This window comes from Chrysoperla carnea, chromosome 3 (genome assembly GCF_905475395.1).
Source record: "Chrysoperla carnea chromosome 3, inChrCarn1.1, whole genome shotgun sequence".
Taxonomy (NCBI): domain Eukaryota; kingdom Metazoa; phylum Arthropoda; class Insecta; order Neuroptera; family Chrysopidae; genus Chrysoperla; species Chrysoperla carnea.
Window position 1 is genome coordinate 25,935,044 of NC_058339.1, and position 13,521 is coordinate 25,948,564.

At 27.5% G+C, this 13,521-nt stretch overlaps 1 protein-coding gene across 1 annotated transcript in view; it reads right to left on the minus strand.

Moving 5' to 3' along the window:
* The window catches only part of LOC123295953 (SCY1-like protein 2), a 100,615-nt gene extending 87,404 nt beyond the window's left edge, over positions 1 to 13,211 (minus strand). Inside the window, exon 1 of the mRNA XM_044877415.1 lies at positions 13,044 to 13,211. Within this exon, the coding sequence (XP_044733350.1) occupies positions 13,044 to 13,211 (168 nt within the window). The remainder of the gene's footprint in view (positions 1 to 13,043) is intronic.
* Between the last annotated feature and the right edge of the window lie 310 nt (positions 13,212 to 13,521).

Here is a 13,521-nt window from a genome sequence, read left to right on the forward strand (position 1 = left end):
ATTTCAAGTAAACTTCAAGAGGGTGATGAAATCCTTAATGAAAATTAAAGATGAATTTTAACTCAAAATCCAAAATAATTCATTCCTTACAGTAGCTCATTGTTTATGGATCAGCTTGTATAAAATAAATAGCAATACAGTTTTATCATGAAAGTAATGTGTTATTGCTATGTGCATCATCATGTTATCGATTTTAAAATAAATTTTATTTTCAATAACATAAAATATGAAATAATTTTATTTTCAATTTCCTGTAGTGTGTTCTTTAGATAAAAATAATATACACGGTATCTTATTTATATTTATTAAAAAAAAAAGCATCTGAACTATATCTTCTGCTTGAAGTGAACTATAACTTGTTAATTTACGTACGAACATTTTTAATTATAATGTTGTGACTACTCAAAGTTGTTTCTCTAAAAAATTGTATAGCCGGAAGGAAAGCACTTCAGTAAAATATTCATTTTTCTATGAATTCTTATGTATTTGTCACCGTATTATTGTAAGATTAATTAGTTTATAATAGAATAGTAAGATTTTAGATCTAAAGCTGTCGTGGGACACCCGGTAGGACCTATATTTCTTTCGTAGCTTGGTACATTATAAATGTAGTACTTACTTTTTTTATTTACAAGATATTTTTTTGCAAATTTTAGGTATTAGTCACTTTTCGTTTTTACTGTATGAAATAATTGTAGAATTAGTTTAAAAAAAAAACATACTTCTGATTTAGTAGTCAACCCAATATGTGAGTACATTACGTTTGGCTTGATTAGGATATTTATTATGACATAAAATGAAATTGCATTGTACTTTAAATTATCTCCGTTTTTTACAACTTCTGATAACTTTCATAACTTAATTTTTTTTAAATGATAAAACGTAAAATTTTGACAAAAAATAGAAAACGACAAGATTTTTGAATTTTCTCATAATTCATGGCAACCTGAATCGATTGAAAAAGTTTTAGTTTCCTTCGCTTTTTGGTCTCTGTTGCAATATTTTACCTCTTCCTAGCTTATAAAAAAAAACCATTTGGACACAGGTCCCTTCTCCGACAACCACTTTGTTAAAGTTAAAGATATTCTTTAATGGATCACCGTGTATATTTTTTTTTAAATCGAAAGAAATCGTTTTTACTGTCTTGTAAACAATTTGTTTCATAGAAAAGTAACTAAAAAGTATTAAATTTAATATCAAAAATGACATTATAATGTTTATAGAAAGACACAATTATGTCTCTCACTTGTTCAAATAATGACAAATCTTGTTTGCTCTAAGAAGGATAAATTTTGATCATTTATTAATTTATACTGATCCCCTTTAGTTTTTATGAGTATGGACAAAACTATATTTTCGTCAATAACGAAAGTTCGTTATTTGTATTCGATTTTTTCAGGACTTTACAAGAGTGGATTGATTGCTTGTATTTTATTAAGCAGAAAAGGACAGACAAATTAATCAAACTAAAAGTTATTAAAATATCAGAAACATAAATTATTAATGAATCAATATTAAAATTGTATTTTTACTTTAATTCGATGTGTAAAGAAGGGAAACCATTTAATAATTGTCTCGACATCACTGATGATGAGTAATTTATAAGAATACTTATTTTATTATATTTTCATTTAAATTTTCTACAATTGAATGAAAAATTTAATAAGGTTAATTTTTGTAAGAGTCAACACAAAAAAGGTTTTGATATAATTTTTAAATTAATATAAATTTATAAAATGGTTTACTTTATTTATTTAAATATAGTGCCTAAATGTACCTACTCATTTGGATCATAAAAATACAGGGCGAACAATAAGGAAACGAATTTATAAATAGCTTTAGTTTCTTTACTAGTTTAGTGCATATTAATTCGTCGGTTTTCTTTTTTTTTAAAGTTTTTTTATTTTTAGTGAATCTGAAGTACACTAACTAATTTGTAACTAAAAAAAGAATTATCGAAATCGGTTGGCGTGATATTGAGTTATTTTTCCTCTTGTCGTGCATACTTAATGCAAATTTAAGACTTTTATGTTTTTCTCATGAAGTTGTCAGAACTGGACCAAAATGAAATGGGACCACACGGGAAGCACCAGCTTTCAAATAGAAATCATCAAAATTGGTTTCACCCAGTCGAAAAAACAATACAGTTGAATTGATAACCTCCTCATTTTTTGTTTGAATTCGGTTAAAAAGCATGAAAATTTTGATAACTTTGTCCATAGAGGCCCGAATTTATTCATACCCCGTGCCGGGATTTTCTCACGGAGGCTCTAAGGCAAACTAACAGGTGGAGACACCCTGTACTTTTAATATGTATACATATAAAACATGTAATGTTTTGTTTAAAATAAACAATAGACTTATCATCTAACCGGACAAGAACAATATAATAATAATAATAATAATATAAACCTAACTAAAACGAATAATAATATTTTAATGTTTTACAGGAAACATTTTAGAAATAACATTTCTATTTTTATTGTGCAATGAAATATAATAATAATAATAATAATAATAATAATAATAATAACTTTATAAGTATATACATATGTTGAAGTCGACTCGTAGAATCTAGCTTATGGGGTAATATGGCTCATCATTTCATAAAACACATTATTTGTAGTGAAAACTTCTTTAGCGACGCTGGGCACTGTTAAGAAGGGGAAAATGTTATGAGTTTGCGTTACATGCTGTGCGCGCAACTTCAAGCTTACAGCAGTATATCTGTAACTATACAGCTGACGTATTGTGTATCATTAGTGCTGCGTATATAATAAGTACATTGAAATTTATGTTAATACAAATACTATCCACAAATCATATAATTGTATATTAATTGTTATTTCAATTGAATTGTGTTTATATTTTGTCATAATCTTGTACAGCCCGTACCTAATATATTTAAATAATAAAAAACCATATAAACATGCATAAAATTGTTGCTCGGAGAGTCAATTGATATGAAATCCAGATTAATGTTGATAATTTTTATTTAAATATTATGAAATTTCAAATGTTTCACTTTTATCTTAACTATGTGAAAGTATAATGAATTGATGACTTTCTATCAGATAGCTGTATCCTGCTCTGAAAGCTCTAAATTCACCTGAAATAAACTGCAAAATTGTCTTGGAGTGCATCGAATATACCTAAAAAGTATGAGTAGACATAATAAAGTCATTATCAGTCAGAAATCGATGAAAACGAAGAGGCTGATTAGCCAAAATTGGTGCATTTAAAATTATAATAAAGGAATAGAGAGTACATAATATCTGTCCTTAATAAGGTGTGACTAATGAAATGAACTGTGAACCTAGTCCTTAAATACATAAATGGCAGTAAATGTGAACCTAGTCCAATAAATAATATGACAGATAATATTTCGACATCTCATAAAAAGTAGCTATTTCATGAAATAACTGGACATATCAAGACATAAATGTTTTTTGCGACACATACACATGGGACTATTTGGTTGGTAAACATTTTATGTAAAAACCCTAGGTAGTATATTTTCTATTTAAATTGAAATAATGATGAAAATACAAACATACTACATACATTGAGGAAAAATGTAGATATGTATATTGGGGGGGGGGGGATGATGAAGGTACATATATTTTACAATCCTTAATTTTATAGAGATTACTATAACAACCACACAACACTCTCAATATCTTTTTGAACATCTTTATTTTCCTTTATATAGTGTTTTTATAGTATGTTATATCTAGATACACATTACATTGAAAATATTTTAATATATTCTAACCAACCATGAGACGACATACAATTTTAATAAATTTTGTTTTTAAATTTTGAAAATAGTTTGTGGTGGAAAGGGAATTTCTACAGGGTGTCTACTTAAATCAGCTGCATATGGAAAAAATCAGTAAAATTTCATTAAAAAAAATGTCTCATCTGGCTATCAGATGGGTGAAGATCGACCTTTTGCTATCTCTTGCAGACTGAACGATCGGAAAACGTTTTTGCTAGAATAGAATAGATTAGATTTTATTTATAATGAATTTTTTAATATGAATTATTACAGAGTTGTTTGCTTTAGATAAATTTAAGTACCTGATTACCTTATTCTAACAGGATTTAAATTTATTGAAGTGAAAACTTTTTTAGCGACGTTGGGCACTTTTTGGTAGGGGAAAATGTTATGGTTTCGCGTCATCCACATGCTGTGCGCGTGCTATAGCAGTATATCTGTAGCTATATAGCTGACGTATTGTGTAACATTAGTTCTGCATATATAACAAGTACATTGAAATTTATGTAAATACAAATACTATCCACAAATCATATGATTGTATATTAATTGTTATTTCAATTGAATTGTATTTATATATTTTGTCATAATCTTGTACAGCTCGTAATATATTTAAATAATAAAAAAACTATATAAACATGCATATAATTGTTGCTCCGAGTGTCAATCGATGTGAAAACCAGATTGATGCTGATAATTTTAATTCAAGTAATATGAAATTTCAAATTTGTATTCTAAACGTTCTAAGTTTTCACTTCTATCGGCAGCCCCTATGGTGATATTATTTTTGAATTAAGCGTCGAAATTATGAAAGAAAAAACTTGTTAAAAAACTTCATTTAAACATTTTTACTACATTTTGTCCAAACACTTTTATCATCGGTGCTATAAAAGCTTAGAACTACATAGATTTTGGTTCTAGTATATCTTCCAAATTCTGTATAACATAATTAAAAGAACTTTACATTACTTTCAACCAGAATAATGGAGTCAAAGCACGTAATGTGGTTAAAACTCTATGATAATTTACACATAATTTTAGTATATGAATGGTGTTAAACATTCCTAAAACCTCTGTATATTGGTATAAAAAATCATCCAAAATTTATTTTTTTAAATTTCCTTTACCAATGAAACGCAATTGGAGGGAGTAAGTAATAAGGAACGATGGGTAATAACAAATAGTGGAGTTTTGAGATTTATATCATGAAATTATTTAAAAAAATGTTTTGATTGTCGTTATATCTGACGAATTATTTAATGCCTATTTATAATCGATAAATTTGACATAGCTAATTATGCTTTATAACTAGCTGATAAAAGTTTCTTTGTCATTACCCCACCAAGTTCGTAATTACCTCACTCCTACCAATTTTGTTTATGAAAGTTTAAGACACCGTCATTGCAAAAGTTTACCTTGTTTTTATATAATAGCCTGGTAGCCAATGTGGTAGTGTAATTGATCTGATTTTGATTTTTTCAATAGCATAAGCACAATTATATATCCTACATAAATCCTCTCATATATCCTACTAATTACCCTTTCCTCTACTCTTTCTCTGAACAAAATTTCGATAAGAAATAAATTAAATAATTGAAGAAATTTAAAAAAACCTTCAAGTCGTAAAAATATACAGAATGTTCGATTTACATCTAGGCATACAAATCTCACGAGGATGACAGAATATATGCGTTTTGCAATGCATCTAAGTGAGAGGTGTTATATACATGTGTTGAAGCTTCGATATGCGTTGAGATAGTTTTAAGAGGCTTTGTGAGTGTTAGTTTTTTAGTGAAATAAATGAACTACAACAGATAAGCCACGATACAAGTCACTTTTTCATTTCATATAACACCTATGATACCTCTTACTTAGATGCATTGCTTAACGCATGTACTCTGTCATACTCCTGATATTTATATGCCTAGATGTAAATCGAACATTCTGTATATATTAGTTTTAATCTTTTGACACTTTTCAGCGTCCCAAAAATTTACACATTCAAAAACAACTACACACAAAAATTGATTAAATTTCAGATGAGCTTTAAATTATTAATATCCGTATATAATATATTTTTGTAATAAATAATGATTGTTTACTAACTAAAATAAACATTAACTATATAAATAACAAACAATTATAATGAGTTTGGGTATCAAGCTGCGATTCTAAATCAACCAACCCAATATTTTGAATATATTAAGCAAAGCTGTAAATAAGCGACATTCTGGGTTGACTACAGGGAAATTTTTTTTTAAGTGACAGAAGAAGTTGTAGTTCTATCAATTTGAATTTACATTTATGTCATTTTTCAAAACTACATATTAATATTAAAATAGTTTCTCCTTATAGTTCTATTATTTCTACGCGCTAAATATTCTTTAAGAATAGAAATCGATAAAAATGTGTGATTCGTTGTACATGGTGTGCGTTCCATAGTACAATACCGTAATGTACCATGGAACAAACCTAACGGCTCTTTCTTCAGCATGTAATTGTTATATTTTACTCTTAGATATAGTATCATAGATGCTACGTAATTGAAACATTAAAAACCTTCCACGTTTCTCTTAAATATTGAGCGATAAACAACAGTAACATAGAAGTAAGATTTAAGATGTAGTAACTATTATAAAATAGCAGGCGCTAGATAGAGTTGATTGTGCAAAAGTCAATGGCAGCATTTTGTCAATTAATTCTTGTTCAGAGAAACTTATAGATTATTATTGCGGATGTTGCCAGAAATCTTATTGTTCTAATTTTTGTATATCCCTCCCCCTCCGCAGAAACGGTCAAATATCAATTTGAAAAATAAAACTATCCGAGGTTTCTCTGCATTCCATAATAACATAGAGGTGGAAACATATTTCTGGATAAAGATTATTTCTCATGTGATAAGATATATAGTAGAACAAACTATAATAAATCAGCTAAGTTTTCTCATGTTACTTACAGATATTTAAAATGAAATGATCAAAAACTTTCATCTCCTCAGTTTAACAAAATATTATTTAACGAATCATTTACACTGTGTTTTTAGTTTATAAATATACAAACATATCTATCTATCTTAAAAAAACACAGTTACTTCATCGCATGTTCATTTTATTTTACAAGAAGTTATTGCGTTCGCCTCAATTAACGAAATTGTTTGGCTACAGACCAAAATCTCTAGGTTTTTTAATTGCACTTCAGACTTTTAATAAAACTGGTAGGAATGTATTGTTCGGAGTATTTTACCAAAAAATGACAGAGATTTGCTAAACTTAGACAATGTCTTTTCGGTTAGGACCTTATCTATACCGTTTGATCTCATAGAGGGGATACATCTCCGTTATTGTCTAACAATTTTATGTACACTTCAAACAACATATTTAAATTATGTTATCGAAAATAAATTTTTTCTAGACTTCATCATTAGAGAATTTCTACTAATAGTTTATTAAATACATAGATCTTTCGTCATTGTAATTGCAAATGATTTACTGAATTTGCTGTTAAAATATGAAATATTTCTTACTGCTTTTTAGTGGGCTATTGATATTAGTACAACCAAATGAGTTTTATATTTAAAATAATTCTCCCGTCCGGTTTTTCAACGGGATAATTATGATAAAATAGTAATTTTAAGAAAACATACTTTTGAAAAAATCAAAGTGAAGGAACTTTTTCAAAAACCATCGAAAATAAGGTTTTTTGCATAAAAAAATCCGAAAAATGATTTTGATAAAAAAACAAAAAATAGAGCGTTCTAGAGCTACAAACAACAAAAAAAATGAGACTATAGCGAAAGTTTAATTCGATCAAAACTTTACGAAAAACTTTCGTTTTGTAATATCGCGTAATTAGCCATTTAATTTCTTGGTTTATATAAATCGCAGGAAATCCATTCGGGTCTCAAATTCTTTAATGGTATCTTTTTGTCGAAATATACCAATTTCAAACTGACTTTTTTTCACATTCCCCGTTCTCATTTTATTGTACAAATTTTTAAGAGCACCGAAAATGGCAGAAATGCTGTTTCATGTTCAGTGCATTTATTTCAGCTTTTACGTCATTAATAAAAGCATATAGTGCAGTTTCAGTAGAATTAGCTTTACGAAAACTATATTGGCTTTCGTGAATACTTTGAAATTGGTTAAGATAGTTCAAAAGCCGTTCCACAAAAGCGTATTCAAATATTTTTGATACCTCTGGTAAATGATATTGGTTGAAAGTCAGATATTTCTTGAGCGTTTGAAACTTTTGGGAATACCAAACGTTATTTTTCTCGTTTATCTGCATATGGAGTGATTGTATTAAGTATCATTTTGCGGTAATTTTCTTTAATCAGAAAATTATTGGTTCGATTCTCTAATGGTTATATCCTCTACTTATATTATTAATAAATTGAACATAATAAACTTCAACATTAACTTTAAATTATCATCACTAACTAAGAAACTTATCTTGTCAAGACGACTGTTGTTATTATACATATACGTTTGTACTTTAAACAAGAAATTTATTTACTTTTAAGTATGTCTCTATTAAAATTGTCAACCATAAAGAAAACTATTATTTATTCAACTTTTATACCATTAAGTTACATATTTATGTCTGTATGACATTCACAAGAATGACTATCTATTGGAGGAGTAGAATAAAATCCGTCAAATTATATATTATCGTTAGTTTATTTTATATAAGTTTTTAATTAAGGTTGTAGAGAAGAAAATTGCTTCGACAAATAAACTTTTTTTACGGTAGTTTAAAAAGACTCCCAGCGAATAAAGGCGTATAAATTTTTAAGGGGGGGGGGGGGGGGGTAGAAACCGGGTCGTTGCCTGCCAAAAGGTCAGAGGGGGGCAACCTGAAAGATACAGAATATGGTATATGATATATAATATAATTAAAGTTTTTTGACGTCACGTAAATAAAGAAAGATATCCACTCTTAAATAGCCACACACACATAACTGATATTCTCATGTTTCAAACAAAAGTTGTTTATTTTTTTATAAGGAACATTTTTTACATTTAAACTTTTGTTCTATCCCTAACGGTTTTACTAGATGGATCCTACGGATCCAAGACCCAATTGACCTATGTTGCTCATTTACAAACTCGACCTCACTTTTTACATCCTAAGCAGGCTAAAATTTTAGCTTCATATCCTTTTTCGTTTTTGACTTATCGTGCTTACGGACAGACAGACGAATACACAACTGGAAATGGACTAATAAAGTGATTCTATGAAGCATCAATATTTTTAAGCGTTACAAACTTGGGACTAAACTATATATACTATGTATATTTTATATATACATGGTACCTACAAAAATTATTAAGGGACATTTTCAAAAATTGCTAAAAAGGTCAAACATAATTTTTGCGCTTTTCTTACGCACGTGACTTCATTTGACAAACTTACAGATAGTAAATTTTGCTTAATTGAAAATTGAAAATCTTGCCATTAATTGTATTTACAATTTTAACATATATTTTTATAGGAAATTTTTAGGTAACGCTCCCCAAAAAGAGGTCTCCTACACTTTTTCGACTTATCTCACAATTTAAAAGATATTAATATTTTAAGTTTTTATTTTAACGGTGATTATTTTCTTTTTTATCGAGAAGGACCAAATACAATATTTATACGAAACAGAAAAACAGATAGACACACAATAAATCGAGTTAATAAAAATTTGATCAAATATGGCTTACTACTTTTTGATCACAATATTATTTCTACTTTAAAACAAAAGTATTTACTTGGATAAAGGTAGTATAATATACTTTATAGACTTTATATTGATTCATAAACTCTACCTAGTAATTACAAGAATTGATGGATTACAATGCCTTTGTAACCCACTTTTATATTTATGTAAGTATCGCACTTTATAAGGCTATAAGAAGCTATAACAGTATACAAACATGTAGTGTACAACATATCATACACGTTATTTGTACGTGGATAATACAAAGTTTAATTAATAGCAAATATCTCACAGGGATTTTCATTTAAATACGAATCAATTCTCTAAGTATATATCATCCAATAAAAATTTATTGAACAATGTACAAATGAGTAGATAGATTCCTGTGACTATAATGCCCTTGTGCATCATATTGTGTTATATAATCTGTTGGATCAACAAATCCAATAAAAACATATAGTAGATAGTGTTTTAATAAATAGTTCGGCAGTGAAAGAATCTAAAATTTAGAAAACAATTATAATTTAATAACAATTTAAACTTTTAGCGAAGGAAATTGCTTTTGTAGTGACGACGAAGAAGAGAAAGGTTTTGGTATTTGAAAGATCAATTTTGTCTTATTCAACAAAAACTGATAAATTTACCACGGGAACTAAAATTAATGCCTACGGTTTTCCAACTTTATTTAGGTCCTGACAAAATATTTTAGCAGTTTCGGATGTATAGTTTTCAAAATATTGAAATATTAATGCAAGAAAAAGTCTTTGTTGTGAACCACTCGAAAAAAAATAGTTTTACAAAAAAAAGTTAAGAGGAAAAAAATTTAGCTCTTCTCCCATAGACTATTTTACCTTCTAAACTTTTTTTTTGTAGCTTTATTATTTTTCGAGTTATTTAACAGTAAATATTTCGAAAACTTTATATCCGAAACTGCTAAAATTATTGAGCATGTTGTCAGTACCTAAATAAAGTAAATTGGAAAGCGCTAAGCATTAAATTCGTGGTAAATTCATCAGTTTTTGTGCTGAATAAAACATAAAATCAAGGTACGAAAAACTTTCTTTGCATTGTAGTAAAAACGCGGTTCCAGTGAAAAATTTTGGCGTTAAAGGAGGCTGTTATGACTAATTTGCAATTCTTTACATGTAAATGTTATAGAGAATGTCAAATTATAAAGTCAAAATATTTTTTTTCAAATGTAAATTATCAATATTATTTCTTTCGTGAGACAATAATATTAAATTTTCAATGTAAGTCCATAAATTCACTCCATAAAATTATATATGCATCCATACAATTCTATTATTAAAGTAGTGTATCGTTACCATGGAAACACCTCCAATAAAACTCACACATGGTACGAATAGTGTAGTAAATAATTGATGGAAGCGCAATTAAGCAATACAGTATATCAATTGTTACTTGTAATTTCAATTTATTTGCGGTCCCACCATATTTTTACGTATCTTTGTACCAATGTTTTTTTCTAAATACCAAATTCCTTTTTTCGCAATATTTTATAAAATTTTTATTTTTCTTCGCACAAAATAAATGAATTAAAGCTATTTTACGAAAATAATTTTTTTTTATAGCACAAATTAGAAACTACTAAAGTTTTTATTGGAAGTAATAAAAAAATATGTCTGATATACATACATCCGTTCAACTGATCCACCCTGTTTTTTTCGTTATACACAATGTTTTTATAAAGTTTTTCTTTAATGAACAATTAATAAAGCAATTAGTTTGACAGTAATTTTAAAACTAATTAAATATTTCTTCATATCAATTACAAACGAAGCGACAACATAATAATGTTTGAGTGTATAATGTATATGTTTCATAAGAGAAATAACAAAACAAATTACATTTTATAGCAAGACTTTTCATAATGTTTATGGTATCCTTGTTGTTTAGTGATATGGATGCATAGAATAAAGTACCATCGAACACAAAAACATGAAATTTTTATTTTTTTTTTTAATTATATTTTATTTTTTGTTTGCAGCAGCGAAACTTAACAAATGCAGAGATATATGTTTTCCATTATTTAGAATACCAAAAAAATATTAAGGCATTATATAAAAAAATAAATTCAATGTGATAAGGACTAATAATACAATTTGACAATAAAATTGCTCATCAATGAAAGAAGTAATTACAATAAAGAAATAAGAAAATTACTTTGCTCAGAATATGGCTTACTTTATTACTGATGATGTTTAAAAATTTCCAATAACATATTAACTACTGAGTTTTGGACTAAAATATATTATTAAGGTATTCTCAAAGATTTTTGTTCTAAAGAAAAGACAGGAATGTTATGGACACAAAATAACATTAAATACTTTCACGCGATTTGATCACCATTCCTGTGAAAGTAAGAAGACTTTTTCATACAACATTTTACTTTCTTTAGGTTGTTTTTAAATTTTAATTCATTTTTTATACATTATCTATCAAAATTGATAAGTTTATCCCTATCTCTTCCCTATCCCTATATCTTTATATTCCTACATTCCTTTATCCCCTGAATGGAAGTTCTATCTCACCTTACCCTCCTCCCATAACGAAGTAGGCGGATATCAAGCTATTTGATAATAAACGGTTTAATTAATGCAAAAAGTGCAAGAGACCTATTTTGTGGAACGTTAAATTTCCTACAAAAAATATTTTAAGCTTGCTGTACATTCATTATTAATCGCAAAATATGAATTTTTTCATTTGGGGCTGAGATAAAAATGGAAAACTTTGATGAGGAGAACCTTCTTATTAATATTAGCCGCTCATATTTGGAGAAAAGTTTCCAGAGAATGTGATCATTACACAAAAGATACAAAAATGCTTGCAACGCCAATTATTGAATATGTTATGCTCAACGGGTAATAAATTTTTTTAAAGTTTTTCTGATCATTCCAAATAAAAATAGATTCAATCATTATCAATGTGTAAGAGTCTACTACAAGCCGCAAATTTCTGTTTTAATAAATTAAAACAAAAAACTCAGATTGCTTGGTTTTCTTTTCTACCAAATATTTGATATTTATGAATATTTTTTACCCTTTCATTTGACTTTGTGGTAGTTGAAAACTTTCATTTTATGTAAAAAGGGTTTCATCGAACGATAACTCTTCTTTTATTGAATCTAAAAAGGCAATTTTATCGAAACACTTCATGTATACTTAAAAGCATTTTAGTTGATATAGTATGTAATATACCTTCACATTCCATAGCAGTCATAATAAATTACGTTTAGGACGTGACTTACAGTTTCAACAAAATCGTACTTTTTGATTCAAAAAAACGTGAACTTATTGTATATAGGTGCATTTTTTTTCCACCAAGTATACAATGGAAATAAAAAAAGTAACTAAAAATGAATTTACCTATGCAAATTACAAAAACCGAATTTAATCCGACAAAAAATACAAAACAATACAATCAAAATTCATTCACATTTCCTGGATGTGAAAATATATTTACATAAATAAATTATAATGTTTTTACTTCATCATGCTCTCTAGAGAAATATAGACACAAATAAAATATATAACATACCTTTCCATCACTTTTTCGATATGCATCATGAATTTTCCATACTAATTCTGGACCAGCACTAGCAGTTTGTTTACCAATTTCAAAATATTGGCATACTGGATTATTATCTAATGGGCTTTGAGGTACACTACCACTTTTAAATTTGGCGAACATTGTTGAAGCCGGCATATGTAGGCAGAAACAAATTAAATATATTTAAACGCGATTACAAAACGAAAAAAAGAAAAGATTTCACTCTACCGATTTTTTATTAGACACACTGTATTATTTGATATAATTGCAGAATTTGTTTTCTCTATTTTAAAAAAATATTATATTGCGATAAATGTAAAAAATACAATTTGTTTTTTTTTATTATTAAAATTCATATACTTATATAAAAAATAATTTAATTTAAATTTTTTTTAATTTTATTTTTGTTGCTATTTTGTTTTTTGGAAAAGTTAGTTGGCATAATGATAATAATAAAAATCTAAGC